At 37.6% G+C, this 16,013-nt stretch overlaps 1 protein-coding gene across 1 annotated transcript in view; it reads right to left on the bottom strand.

The window, feature by feature from the left end:
• Positions 1-757: 757 nt before the first annotated feature.
• Positions 758-16,013, bottom strand: part of LOC104396635 (carbonic anhydrase 3-like) — a 30,250-nt gene continuing 14,994 nt past the window's right edge. Inside the window, exons 2-7 of the mRNA XM_010006493.1 lie at positions 15,123-15,320; positions 7,071-7,189; positions 5,651-5,743; positions 4,687-4,752; positions 3,678-3,833; positions 758-877 (exon numbers count right to left, since the gene is read on the bottom strand). Coding sequence (XP_010004795.1) covers positions 758-877; positions 3,678-3,833; positions 4,687-4,752; positions 5,651-5,743; positions 7,071-7,189; positions 15,123-15,320 — 752 coding nt within the window. The remainder of the gene's footprint in view (positions 878-3,677; positions 3,834-4,686; positions 4,753-5,650; positions 5,744-7,070; positions 7,190-15,122; positions 15,321-16,013) is intronic.

The following is a 16,013-nucleotide window of genomic DNA, read 5'->3' as shown; positions in this document are numbered from 1 at the left end:
ACGAAGACCAAGTTCTCAAAATCCATGACACTTGGATTGCTACAACATTAAAATGCTAATTAGTCTTTTAATGTGGACACTAACAGAAAACAGCTTTTCCCCCATCCCATGGTTTTAACAACATATAAATCAGTGAACATAATTTTCAGAACAGACCTTTGTTTCACCTTACCACTGTTTTAAGAAATTAAAAGCTTATTTCTTTATGAGTGGTAATGAAGCAATTTTCTAACCTTTCATATTTTATGTGAGTATCAAATGCCAAAATAGTACTCTCATTTATTTCCAAGAATGCCTTATGAATTAACTGGTGCAGCTCAGAGCAGGATACAGATGACGCCAAAAACAACTGAAAAATATGGTTTTCTGCTGAAAACAATTAATTCTCTTAACTGCAACCACTTTAGCATGGAATAAGGCACGCATGAAGAGATACATGGGCAAGAGGAAATTGTTTTGTAGTTGTTAGTATCAGCTAACAGCAGTAACTTTTTTCTTCCTTTGTAATATTAACAAAAGCTTATGTGCTAAAGCAGTCATGAAGAGCCAAACACATTCTCTGCTTCTATTTTCATGATAGGATTTCCCTAAGTAAATGTTATCCTCTGAAAGGGAAATTCATATTTCATAACTCAAAAGTTTCAGCCTCTGGAACTACAGTTGGAGTTCTGTCTAAATGTAACAGAGGACACAAAACAAAACCATCTCTTAGTTGTAGAAGTCACCTCACTCAGGGACACCCAACATGAGCCAGGTCCTAGAGGAAGGATGCGCTCACCATCCTGAAATACCGAGGCTGAGTCGGGCGCCAGTTATCAACCAAGGGGAGATGAGGTTCATTCTCAGCATTCTTAGAGAGGCTGCGGAGCTTCGCCATCTGCAAGAGAGCAAAAATCAAAGTGTCCTGATGGAAATCCCTTGGCATCAAATTCACAGCCCAAAACCTAAACCAAGGAGGCTGGCCCAGCCCCAGAAACTGGGGAAGACAGTCTCCTTCAAAGTTGTGAAGATCTCCTACACCCCATCACCACAAGAACTGTACTCATGTTCTCTTCCTAACAGTAATATCCTTAGAAATTATCAAGACAGAAAAAAAGGATCCTATCTGAACAGGACTGTGAAAAGTACTGTCATTTATGTACTGTCTGCAAAACAGTGTACAGCTACAGATACTGTGGGAAGTCTTCAGAAAATGAGAACAGAACAAACTATGCCCTAATAAATCTCACCTACTCTAACCGTGACTTAGTGTCTGATTGTTAAGAAGCTTCTGGAATTGTAAGGTGTCAAGGCTAAATTGCAAACTAATTGTTCATTTCCCTGGTGGGTCTGTAGCAGATGATGTATTTTGCTGCAGTGACACAAAAGAAGTCCACTATTAAGAACAGGAATACAAATCTGGATAATGACATGGTCAAGGCTTCAAATGGTTTGTAAACAGGGACTGCAGCTTGACTGTCTTTGGCCATTTTTTTTTTAACCAAGAGATGCCATAAGAATTCTGCCCATACTCTCCAAAACTGTATAATGCTCTTCCTCTATAGCTTCCTGATTTTCTGAGAATGGAACACATACACCCCCTTACATTACTGTTTATTTGTTGTTACTGCCATGCACAACATTAGACAGAAAGCATATAAACTGTGATTCAGACACTCGAAACCTCCCTGCTTGAATGGCTTACCATGAAAAGGATGTATACACTTTCCCATGTTTACACTTGAAAATGCAGTCCCGTGCACAGCACACATCAACTTTGCTTGCAACTAGCTTCAATATGTTAATGTATCTACCTTTTACGGCACAGAGTTCAAGTCCAATAGAAGCAGAACTAACACATGGGCTGTAAAAGCTGGGTTCACTGTGACTATGCGAATTTCAGCTTATGGACTAAGCTCAGGCATCTCAACATTGCTCTTCACTACACAGCTCGGAAAAGCCAGCTATCTTAGTTTGTCTGAACCATGATGAGGTCACATTTATAACCAGTATAATATTCATCAGCTGGATTATTCATCTGAAATTATATTTCAGATTAAGAGTAATTTGTATGGGAACAGTAGGAGATGAAATAGTTAATCAGTTTTGTTAATACTGATAAAGTACTAAAAGCAGAGTGCCAGGTTCTATTATTTCCAAAGTACTTGGAAAGCAGAGTGCTGAGTTTTATTATTATTTGTGGAAGATCTGGCCTACTCAATTTCAAAAAAAGCACATATTCAGGCTATAGGTACATAAAGGTGAAAAAACTAGTCTGCTAGTCTTCAATTGGATAGTTATTCCACAGTAAATTCCTGTCTTTTCATTAAATGTAATATGAGCAGCTAGGCCATGCACTATACATCTCACAGGCATTTCTGGTGGATTGATTTTTCCTCCAGAGTACTATTTAAGTGACAGCACTTATCCTTGTGGCCAATATATTACTACTATCCAGCTGCAAAGGCATCCAAGTGATCCACTGTAAATGCACGTGTACTTAAAATAATTACCATTAATAAGGCTGGCATGGCAGTACACTTTCTAGGATCAGAAATAATTGGCAACACGATCTTCTTTTCTGAATACATTATTCAGACCGTAAGCACCGGACTGAGGAAAAGTCCTTCTGCTGTACTTGTCTGCAGTACCTCACATGTACTGCCAATTCTGCCTGACAAGCAGTTATCTCAGGGTAAGAGCCAATGTCCCATCTATATGTAATAATTTCCTTTTTACCTAAAATGCTCCATTTTTTCTAGAGTAGGGCCAGTTAAAGAACAGTCTGCATGTTTCCCAAAACCCGCTAACTTTGGATAAGCTGAAAAAAGACCATGACCCAAACACAGCAGTGATCAAAAAATCTTTTCATGAAGCTGCATGAATTATGTGATTATTTATCTTTTTAAAAACACATCTGAAATCAGAAATGCTCAATAATGATTGTGCTTTTGCCAAGAAAATCTGTAGTTGATCTTCTGTAATATAAACCTCAATCAGATGACATTTTTATTTTTCAGGCAAGTACCAGCTTCAAAATAGCCCACATATTTTAATTTTCAGATGGGCAAGGAAACAGGAGGCAGATGATTCAAAAACTGTGAAAATTAAGCTCTAAGTTACATGAATACATTACTGTATTTAATCTCTTGCCAGCTAAAGATAAGGTTCCCATCACATCTTTACATCAGGAAGCTTGAGACCGTATAAACGGTGCAAACCTAATGTAAGTTTTAGCTAAATGTGTCAATGGTTTGATGTAAATGGTTGCAGAAGAATACAAGTTAATGGCTTGATCTTTCCTACATTGGCCCTCAGAGTAATGCAGTGTTTTGAGTTCTGCATAAAATAAAAGGTATGAGCCATATCCAGCTTCATCCTTTCCTGCTACCGAGAGTTAATACTGTGGGAATACAGGAACTGGGAAAGAAAAGGAGAATGACTGTGCACTTCAGTTGATGCTGCAAGAGGTCTACTGCCCACAGGAGCAAAAACTCTCATATATATAATTACAGCTTCCTGTCAGTCACACTCCAAACTGCTATAAACTCTTACCATCTACACTGTAGTTCGTAAAGCATTCAGTTCTTCACTGTCCTTTTAATCATGCAGTTTCTCATGTAATTCAATAAGCATTTTCCTTGTCCAAAAAATAACATCAGGTGAAGCAGGTAAAATATTATCTATTTGAATTTTACCTGTTCCGAGTTGACTATAATAGGCTCTTTGAGAATTATCCAGGTGATACACTCTTCACAAGGTGGAGTAGTGAATGACCCATGGTATGTCCAGTAGTCATGAGATTTAGGGAAAAGAATCGAAGGATCAAAGTTTGGAAAAGGAGCTACTTTCCCCTTAAAAAAAAGATAAAAACCAAGTAACAAAACTGAACAGAAAACTCTTCAACAGCTCCAGCCAAGAGCAGGCAAAGATGCAGCTCTAGCATTTTAAGAAACAGAGTGACTCAGATACTTCAAAGGTACAAGCTAAGGAAACTAAGCTTGTACACCTACACAATATATGATGATGCAGTGTAAAGGTAAGTGGACTGAACGACCCTCACAGATGGGCCCAGAAAAGCATGACACAACATACAACTCCATGATGATACTTCTTGTACCTGAGCTAATTCATGTGAAGTGGTGTCCAGTAACAATGTGCTTCACACATTTCTGTGCAGAAAGACTTCTGGTCTCCTTTCTTATAGAAATTCTGCCCACATATTGAATACTGGATTAGGTGACCATATAATGAAGTGAGACAGGTACTCTAAATTTATATATTTGTGCTTATAACAAACAAGACAGCCTCTGAAATGTAGATTTACACTGAGATTCTCATGACATAATGTTATGTGAGACACACACGTCTAGTCAGTGGCATTTCCATTAGGCAGCCTATTTTCAGAGGTGTCTTTCTGTTTTCACTGACCACTGACAGACAGACTCTGTGCCTAGTTTTCAGGCACCTGAAGTGTGGTTAGACAACTCTCATTTTCACAAAATTATAAGGCCCACTATACTCAAAGAAGACTCATATGTAAACAGAAGAAACGACTTTTATTGTTAAGGAAAAGCTACCCATGTTTTTTTTCACAAGTATATTCTGGCAATTTTGCAGAGGGAAATTTGAGAAATGGAAAGTCATGCTTATTTTTTTTTAGATTTTTGCAGGATCTTCCTATAGTGAAAAGCCCAACTTTGTTACCTTTGTTTTGATAGCATTTATTTCTTCAAGAATTCTTTTCATCTCTGGTTTGGGAGTTTGCCCTACCTGTAAAGAAAAAATGTGTGAGCTAAGCAAAAAGTTCTGCTTGATCAATTTTCTTCTATTTTTTATATGTGCATCTAAAGACATACCAACTATAAAGCTACAATGAACTAACCCAACCTATAACCCCTACCAGCTTCGTAAACTATGTTTTCTGTCTGCACCCCAACAGATACTATGATCCAAATCAGGAAATCACACCTGTACAGAAGCTCAACTTCACGGCAAGTTTCACAATAGAGTTATTTCTGTTTACAATTAAATTTTAGCTGTACAAAGATAATCAACTCTTCAGACTCAAGTGAAGAATTTGGAAAAAGCTTCATTCTAATTTAAAATTCAGATTTCATGGTGAGATCTACTGTTTGCAATTTCTAATCTCAACACAGATATCCATCTTTCTAACTCTAGTAAACAAGAGAGAGCAAAGGCAAGTATTTCAGGCTAGGACTCCATGCCTCCAGAAGGATTTTTAAAAGGGATGAGTTACATGTATTGTCTATGAGTTAGTTCTGCCTGGGAGAAAATTCATGAAAAGCCTAGGAGAGGTATCTGTCCTTGAAATCAGCCCATGATTAGCATAGAAGACAGCTGATTGCTATTGGTCAGAGGGCCGCTATTGACACTGTGTCCCCAAAACAGGGGCAAATACATCTGCATTTACAGCTTCCACCAGCCACATAGTGACACGATAGCTGCTGGGACAACTGTATGTAGCATTGGATACCATTTGAAATAACATGACTCAAGCTCTGTAACTTGAAAAGCATGCATCACTCAAAGTCAAGCCCTTCAATGTCGAACGATCCCTAGAAAATGTATTCAGAGAGTTTTTGCTTTTTTAACCCTGTAGGAAAAGGAAACTATAGTAACGGTACAAAAAAGGGTTGCTTCTACTTGCTTGCAAAAATATGGCCAAAACAGCTATTCCATCAGTTCTTCTCACAGCATCAAGGTAATTACTGTATTTGGGATTCCAGTGTAACAAATGCAGCTGGAAACAAAGACAGACATGTAATAAAAACATGCATTATTGAGCAGCAAGCCATCAGAGGATGAATTCACACTTCTTATACATGAGAGTGTTTGGGGCAACAAAGAATGAGAATCAGGCCTTAAAAAAAAAAAAAGGACAGTAATTCATATGAGTTACATCAGTCATATATTAAAATTTAGACTACTATTTGATTTTCAATAAAGTATAAATGTTGTAATAAAGGAACTGCAAAAAACACCCAGAAATCTTACCTTAAAGCTGAAGAACACATAACAGATCCTTAGGTAAGCAGGTAGAACATGCAGTTCACAAGTTATCTACCGATAAGTGATTCATTTCCATTTGGCTTTCAAAGGATAGCAATTCTAGTAAATAATCCACATAAATGTAAGCTCTGTATATTATTAGACTACAGTTCTCATCTTCCCTTACAAACCTATCGTAGTAGAAAATCAAGGTAACAAAATCTTCCTTCTTTCTCTTGTTACAGTTCTATACTACTGGTACAATACTGTACTTTCAGAATACTGTCTTAGTAAATTTGCATTGCTTCTCAGTAATTCAGTCGCACACTACTTCTTATACATGAGAGTGTTTGGGGCAACAAAGAATGAGAATCAGGCCTTAAAAAAAAAAAAAGGACAGTAATTCATATATGAGTTACATCAGTCATATATTAAAATTTAGACTACTATTTGATTTTCAATAAAGTATAAATGTTGTAATAAAGGAACTGCAAAAAACACCCAGAAATCTTACCTTAAAGCTGAAGAACACATAACAGATCCTTAGGTAAGCAGGTAGAACATGCAGTTCACAAGTTATCTACCGATAAGTGATTCATTTCCATTTGGCTTTCAAAGGATAGCAATTCTAGTAAATAATCCACATAAATGTAAGCTCTGTATATTATTAGACTACAGTTCTCATCTTCCCTTACAAACCTATCGTAGTAGAAAATCAAGGTAACAAAATCTTCCTTCTTTCTCTTGTTACAGTTCTATACTACTGGTACAATACTGTACTTTCAGAATACTGTCTTAGTAAATTTGCATTGCTTCTCAGTAATTCAGTCGCACACTCTTGTGTTTCAAGTCACATGGAAACTTTCAGTTTATATAGTTTTTTTCTTTCTTTTGCTGTGAGAATTACTTCAACTTGATTCACATTTGTAAGAGTTGATGGCAGTAAGAAGAAAATGTCACAGATAAATACATAAATAACTCATTGAAAAGCAGACAAATGACAAATTTTGTCTGACATGAATTATAATGAAAAATGTTAGTTTATGCCTTGATTTAAAGTAAAAAGTGGTGAGCCTTACCTCTCCTGCATATCTCATTCCATTCACAACATGCTCAGACCCATGGTCATCAGATGAACCCCAATGAAAGTGAAGCTGACGCAGCCTGTAGACTCCTGCAAGTGGTCCACCTCTCAGCACTGCAATTGATCATCTGTATCAGCATTAGACTCAAGTATTTTCCAATTTTTTTAAAAAATAAATTTCTAATTTAAAATGTATTTACATTCATATTTACATATTTACTGTACAGATGTTCTACATTCTGAGAGTACTGAGTACCTCTTAGAAATCTGCACTGATTTTAGCAGCACTTCAGGCAACCATCTTCAACTATATGCACTTGCAGGCAGATGAAAATTATTTGTGTCTAGGCTTCCATTACAGTCAGCATTGTTTTAACTCAGCTGCATAAATGTGCAACTAGTACCCTCTGGGATATGCCCAAGCCATCTGGACAGGACTGGAAGATGTGATAAAAGATCTGCAGAAGAATTGTACATCTGGAGGCCAGGTGAAATACATTAGGTTATAAAAAATGGCATGAGATGGCTACGTTTGGGTAACTGAAGTAAGACCCTAATCAGACAAGTCAAGCCTCTAGAGTAATTCTGCTTGCCTAAAGGTAGATGCTTAAGAGATGGTGACTTGAATTGCTCCTTGGACTCTGTTGATTAAGTGTGACTCCAGCTCTGTTGACTGGAATGGGAGGTTAGAGACATAAGACACCTTAATCTCCTCCTGAGTTCCTTCTAATATCTACCTACATCAAAGCCATCATGATCAACTAATGAAGTGCAAGTTAATAAACAAATTCCCACAAAATGCTAAAAATTTTGTCTCTGACTGCAGGGCATGACTTTTGTTTAAAAACCTACTAAATTACTGCTGCTGCTGCTGTAACAGCTGCTCCCTCTGGCTATGGAAGAGGAGAAAGAAAACAGAAAATGAGTCCCAAAAACAATCACTGAGAATACAAACTATTTTCCTACAGGAAAGTTCAGCCTATGATGAACAATATCCTAAATAACTTTAACATTTTTAGATTACATACCAAATGAAGGTGGTCTATATGAAAGGATCTCACAATAAAAACTAATAACTTCCTCACATTCACCAAGTACTAATTAATATTCAATTCTAGCTCACTTTAGTTGGGGACAGAAGCTATAGCATTCCTATGAAACATTCAGCAGTTCTCAAGAACAGGCCTTTATATGGTAGAAAAAATATCCTTAAGTCTGGAAAGAAATAAAACCCAAGCTAATCTCAAGAAATAAAGTTCTAAGAGTATTCTTTACTGAACATTAAGAGCAAGCTGCTTTGCTCAATAAATTCCTTTTACTTGTTCCCACAGATATTCAGTACTGTGGCCAAGTCATACATGGTAACAGCAGTAGCTGACAAAGTCATTAATCTCCATTAGAATAGATCTGTAAGACCAAATAATCCAGTTTAAGGTAAAAATGCATCATTATTTCCACTGATGGGCCATCAGCAGACATTTTTGGGCATTAGGTGAAGTGCTGCACTGCCTCATGCCAACACATTCCAGCTTCACTCATCTATAAATAGGTATTAGCTCTTAGAACACTTCAAAAGAGACAGAATGATGCAAAGACTACGATGCCTATAAACCAACATATCCTGAAGGATAAAAACGTTTTCTTTCTTAGAATTGCAAGTGTATAGTATATAACGTAAAAATACATGAAGTAAGTAAATTAAATTTCCCCATGTCAGTAAATGAAATGTCCCTATGCTTTAAAAAAAGGTAAAAGCAACAGTTAAAAGTATGAAGTTCTCCAATATCTAAAACATGAGAAGAAATGACTGTTCTTACAAGATTTATTACCCTCATATCTTGACAAATTAATAAAATGACTTGGTAAACCACAGTGAAATTAAACAAGTAAGGTATTACTACATGACAACTGAAAAAGACACATTACTTTTACTGTACTGCTTTATAACAGAATCTAACAGTGCAGTATATAAACCACAGCTTTTTGATGTCAGCATCACATTTCAGATGCTATAAAATGGCCTCTGCTCAAAAGACAATCTCTGTACAGAAACAGTCTGGCTAACTGCAGGAATAAAACATGTTTCCTGAAAGTTTTTAGAACTGGAGTTTCAGTTCTCACTGAAATTTTCTTTACGCAAGCACTGCATATGCAGAGGAATTACTTTTGTATTTGAATTCTGTTTTCTTACGGGAACAGACTGGGAAAGAGAAGTGTCTGACAGAAGTCCATCAGCATGCCACCTACCCTAACCTATGCTGACACACACCTTTTCCAGTGTTGTACTTCTAAACCACAGCCTGTTCATCAGTGAGTTCCCAAATAAACTTCCTTTGTGATCTACAGTAGAGCTGAAATCCCCATCTCCGGGGACAGAAAACAGCGTAACTGTAGCCTCAGCAGGTCCTTGTGCAGATGCTACAAATGACAGAGGTGTTAAACTCTGGAGGAAGAATTTAACTTTGCTGCCTTTTGCAGTATGCAGTATAGCCATCCAGTGGTACATACTGCAGCTACACAAGCACTGGGCTTCAGCTGTGCTATTCTTGTGATGGCAACTGGCTTGCTCCAGTATAAATCCAGTATATTAAACGGTAAGAATCTGAAGGAATCAACCAAAACTTGAGTGTCTACAGACAGACTTCCCCCAGTTTTAATTAGTTACTGTTTTTTTTCCTCTGTTTTAGAACAAGTCAACAAATGTTTATTTACCAGAAGCTGATAATCAAAATCTCATTTGCAAAGATGAATGGTATTTCCCACAAAGTCGTACTGTAGGAAATGTTGTCCACAAAGACTAGTCATGCTAAAAGAGATGGACAGGCAACAAGCTCTCACTATTTACAGTAACTGCCTCTTTCAATTTTTATTTTTTTCATCATTCACTTCTAAAGGCACACACATTCCTTTGATAAAAAACTGAAAGATTCTGCAGACAATATAAAGGTAATCTTTTAAGAAAATGTGCATTCAATGAGAAACTCCAAGCCTTTAAATGTTACCCATCAGAAAGTCAGTAAAAGGATAAGTAGGAATCTGTTTGGCTGATGAACTTCCATAGAAAGTATAAGAAATAAAAAGAACAAAGAGACAAAAGAAAGCATCCATTTGACATAGCTTTAGTGTATCTCTCCACAGCTTCTGTGCCTGGGTTCCAGTACAAGGCTTAGGTACATTTACTGGTTATTAAACAATTTAACACCTTGATCTAGTCTTCTAACTGAGGTATTACAATGAAAGCCAAAAGTCATTAATTGTAAAGAAGTTACAAGCTATATATCTGACATCATGACAATAGTCTCACCAGTTAGGTGGTCTCAGGACCCTTCTATGGCATGAATATTTTTGGAATTTTAAAAGCAAATGGACTCTGCTAGTAGAAATAAGATTGCAGCCCTAATTCAAAACAAAATCAAGAGTCCCTGCTGGATCTAAAAGTCTGAGTTGCCATTCATGCCACACAGCAGCGGTAGGCTGCCAGAATATCCAAGATCTGGTATGGATTTTATGTGGTACAGCCACCTAGGAGACTGTGATTTCAGCTCCCTGTTCTTTCCTGGATTTTGAGACGTCATCCACCACCTGAAATTATTTTACAAGTGCTTAAGTTCCTTCTTCCACAGAGGTATGTGGTAACACAGGCAACTGAGTCTGCAACAATCCATTAACTTGTATGGACTGGCAGCAGAGGTAGGACACAGCTCCTAAAGCAAATATCAGTCGTCAAAGCCTTAAAGTGCATCGCAGACTCTTACAGTCAACCAGGCTTTATAAAAAGCTGCAGATAAAGTCTCCAAGTCCTTCCATTAGACTGTCTCCAGAGATGACAGTAATAATGCCTTTTTCAACATAAGGTGATTTATGTTGGATGGCATTTTCCCAGGAAGCTTCTGTCTAATAATTTGAGTTTAAGAAACTGTGCCAATGGTGCATATTCAAAGTGTTCCTGGTAGAAAAGACACAATGGAAGTAAAACTAGGAGATATCAATTGTAATTTATCATTCCCCTTTGCAATTTATCTAGCAATCAATCTATTTCACCTACCACTAACAAAAATCTAGATTGAACTACAGATGCAGGTATGACCGCTCTAAGTGAAAAAATCAGGAAGATAAAGGAAGCTCTTTGTTTTCTCATTAACTCAGAAATAATTCTGATAGACACAGTGACAGACAGATGGATTCCTATGCTATTCCTATGCTATTACATATGCATGTATTATGCGGCTAATGGTTCCTTTACACAAAAAGTAAATCACTGTACATATCCTAAAAAACTTAAAACATACTCAAGTCAGTAGGAGTGTGCACAGTGAAATCATGCCATGGTTCACATTATATTAGAGAAGGAACATCACCCACAGACTCTGCAGGCAAAGGCATAGCAGAGGAGACACAACAATAAACACCGAATGTTTCTTGCTTTCAAAGAGTTGAGAGGTACATCTACTTTTATCCAGTGAGTCACTTTTTATTTCTGAGATCAGAACACAATAGTTACTGAGCAATTCATCTGAAAAAAAATTCAGAACATTCCAAAACTGCTTTGTGGCACCCACACTGTAGATTTCTGTGCCTTGACACTCTCTCCTGTGCAAAATCTGACTGATTGTAACAAAAATTACTTCAACATTAATGCAGAAGACGCCACAATTGATATATTTGATGCTGTTCCAACAAATATAAGAGATGGTAAAAAACTGCAAGTAGTGGTTATGGAGGTCTTCTCATATGCCACAGCTACATCTTGTTACTGATGATTGTTATCTAAAATGAATAATATTTTTTATTCAAATAACATTAAAGATTCCCATTTTCCTAGAAAAGTAATCAAACTCTTGACTGCATAGTCGTTTGTGGGTGTATTAACTACTTCAGCTTACATACATTTTGATCCTCAGTTTTCATGAAACAATAGACACTCATTAAAAATCCATTAAATTAAATCCATGCCACAGATATTTAAAATCAATCAACATATTAGCAAAATTCCTCCTAGTAATTACAGCTGTCAATCCTAGTAATATTGTAATAGAAACTGGAACTTTTAATGCAGTTAAGAAATAAGTCTGTATGCTATGGAAGACAGATGTTTCAATATTTTCTGAAATGGGTATTTATTTTTTTCTGACCATCCCATAGGTTACAGCACAATTTTGCTAACCTTGATACAAGAATAAATAGAGAAGTATGCATTTGATTTTTCCTTTTTTTTCCCAGTACTAATGAAATTTTATACTTCAGTAATGTTTATTCCTCTGAAATAAAGCCAACCGCATTAACGTAAAATGTGAGTGGTTATGCCAACACAAACCAATTTCTAGCACCTGTTAAACAGAATAGACATTATCTCTTCAAATATATAACCCACTAACTCTTAAAAGCTATGCATCACATATACAGCACACTGTATGTTGTCATAACTACAAGTGGGCAAGAGATTTTGGACATAGAATCATGAAATGGTTTGGGTTTGAAGGGACCTTAGAGATCATCTAGTTCCAACGCCCCTGCATGGGCAGGGACACATCCCACCAGACCAGGTTGCTCAGAGCACCATCCAACCTGGCCTTCAACACTTCCAGGGATGGTACATATGCATGTATTATGCGGCTAATGGTTCCTTTACACAAAAAGTAAATCACTGTACATATCCTAAAAAACTTAAAACATACTCAAGTCAGTAGGAGTGTGCACAGTGAAATCATGCCATGGTTCACATTATATTAGAGAAGGAACATCACCCACAGACTCTGCAGGCAAAGGCATAGCAGAGGAGACACAACAATAAACACCGAATGTTTCTTGCTTTCAAAGAGTTGAGAGGTACATCTACTTTTATCCAGTGAGTCACTTTTTATTTCTGAGATCAGAACACAATAGTTACTGAGCAATTCATCTGAAAAAAAATTCAGAACATTCCAAAACTGCTTTGTGGCACCCACACTGTAGATTTCTGTGCCTTGACACTCTCTCCTGTGCAAAATCTGACTGATTGTAACAAAAATTACTTCAACATTAATGCAGAAGACGCCACAATTGATATATTTGATGCTGTTCCAACAAATATAAGAGATGGTAAAAAACTGCAAGTAGTGGTTATGGAGGTCTTCTCATATGCCACAGCTACATCTTGTTACTGATGATTGTTATCTAAAATGAATAATATTTTTTATTCAAATAACATTAAAGATTCCCATTTTCCTAGAAAAGTAATCAAACTCTTGACTGCATAGTCGTTTGTGGGTGTATTAACTACTTCAGCTTACATACATTTTGATCCTCAGTTTTCATGAAACAATAGACACTCATTAAAAATCCATTAAATTAAATCCATGCCACAGATATTTAAAATCAATCAACATATTAGCAAAATTCCTCCTAGTAATTACAGCTGTCAATCCTAGTAATATTGTAATAGAAACTGGAACTTTTAATGCAGTTAAGAAATAAGTCTGTATGCTATGGAAGACAGATGTTTCAATATTTTCTGAAATGGGTATTTATTTTTTTCTGACCATCCCATAGGTTACAGCACAATTTTGCTAACCTTGATACAAGAATAAATAGAGAAGTATGCATTTGATTTTTCCTTTTTTTTCCCAGTACTAATGAAATTTTATACTTCAGTAATGTTTATTCCTCTGAAATAAAGCCAACCGCATTAACGTAAAATGTGAGTGGTTATGCCAACACAAACCAATTTCTAGCACCTGTTAAACAGAATAGACATTATCTCTTCAAATATATAACCCACTAACTCTTAAAAGCTATGCATCACATATACAGCACACTGTATGTTGTCATAACTACAAGTGGGCAAGAGATTTTGGACATAGAATCATGAAATGGTTTGGGTTTGAAGGGACCTTAGAGATCATCTAGTTCCAACGCCCCTGCATGGGCAGGGACACATCCCACCAGACCAGGTTGCTCAGAGCACCATCCAACCTGGCCTTCAACACTTCCAGGGATGGGGCTTCCACAACTTCCCTGGGCAACCTATGCCAGTGTCTCACCACCCTCACAGTAAAGAATTTCTTCCTAGTGTCTAACCTAAATTTTCCCTCTTCCAGTTTTAATCCATTACCTCTTGTCCTATCACTACATGCCCTTGTAAAAAGGCCTCCTCAACTTTTCTGTAGGCCCCTTCAGGTACTCAGAAGCCCCTATAAGTTCTTCCCGGAGCCTTCTGTACTCCGGGCTGAACAACCCCAACTGTCTCAGCCTGTCTCTTATGGAGAGGTGCCCCAGCTGCCTAATAATTTGGGGCCGCCCTCTGGACTTGCTCCAACAGGTCCATGTCTTCCCTAAGCATTCCAGAACTGGACACAGTACTCCAGGTAGGGGCTCATGAGAGTGGAGTAGAGGGGAAGAATCACTTTCCTCGACTTGCTGACCATGCTTCTTTTGATGCAGTCCAGGCTTGTTATAATTAACCCAGGCTTATAATTAAGCCCATTATTATTATAAGTAAAGCTGAAACACTGGAATTTCTCAGTCCTATAATCCTCATTAAGACAAAATCTCATGAATGCCAAAGGGATTTCAAATGGATTAAATAGCATCATTTTCTGGCAACATCTGGTTCATTACTTCGTTTAGCAGAAATTACATGGGCACAGCTTTCAAATATTGTTACTTCAGCCATATACACAGTTAAAGATGTTCTACTGGACATCTCAAATGCCTTAAACAAAATTCAGTCCTCCAGGCAAAGCCTGGCCTCCTTGTTCCTGTAAAGAAACACACTCTCAATGGCTTTTGAAAGCTCAGGAATCTACCTTGCACCTTAATTCATACTGCACCAAGCTCCTTTGCAGCTCTCTCCATTCCCTAGGATTTTACCTACAGACTTTAAAAGTAGTCCCAGGCCTCTCCCACCAATTGTGCAGGGCACGGGACTGACAGAAACCTGTACATCAGATGCAGGGAGAACATAGAGACCTTTTGACAGCCATGAGCATTCAGAGCATGCTGTCTTCCAAGCAACCTGAGAAACAGTCACTGATAAGTAATGGCAGCTTGAGATGAAAACAAAACTAACCTGATCTGTCAAAAGAATCATCAAAAACAACTCTGCAGGTTTTCCCATTATTGAGGATGGTCTTGGCTGCACCAGGATCGTAACTAGCAAACCATGGCAGGAGGGAGCGATCGTAATGCACGTCTTTGTTATTGATTTCAATAGGTGACTGATGCCGTCCCTTAGCAATTGGGTAATTTTTGTGCCACTGATCTGGTCCTAGAAAAAAATTCAGAGAAATACCATGAAAACCTTTTCCAGCTAGGTATGGATTATACTTGTGTTATGGTAAATGCCAGCTTAGCTACAGAACATCAATTTAATGTATTCACAAGTAGGCTACTAATTACCTGGTTGTTAGTTATGCTCTGTCAAAAGTTTCACTGTAAAAAAGTAATTGGATTGTTCAAATTGGAATACCAGATACTGCAAGTCATTCACCTGAACCTAAATTCTCCTAGCAAGCCCAGGAATTTATTTATGAGAAGACTGATAATTCACAAAGGAAGGAAACCAGAGGTGTATACTCCCAAGTCCAGCAGTGGCTAGAAATATGATGGGATATACGCAAGAGATTCCATGGGGCACCATGTACCATATGGAGAGAGAAAGAAGCACTGATAACTGAAGAAGATGGAACTTCGAAACATGTATTAAATTATTGTCATGGCTTTAGATGGAAAAGCCTGACTGAGGCCTTCCTGTTCTTCTACAGCCCAGGAGAGCAAAGCACAGGCCACCCAGGTTCCCACCCTTCGCAGGCAGGAGGGATGGAGGCTGCGCTGGATTTTAAAGCTGCATGAAAACTGAAACTGTGTTAACAGCAGGAAGAGTGATTTTATTTAACTCGGAGACCTCTGCCACAGCCTGTCCTTCCAGCAGCTTCGCCTCTCCCACGCCCGCCGGGCCGCG

Source organism: Chaetura pelagica, unplaced genomic scaffold, assembly GCF_000747805.2.
Source record: "Chaetura pelagica isolate M959 unplaced genomic scaffold, ChaPel_1.0 scaffold76, whole genome shotgun sequence".
Classification (NCBI taxonomy): domain Eukaryota; kingdom Metazoa; phylum Chordata; class Aves; order Apodiformes; family Apodidae; genus Chaetura; species Chaetura pelagica.
The sequence above is the reverse complement of the archived record's forward strand: the minus strand, read 5'-3'. Positions and strand labels throughout refer to the sequence as shown.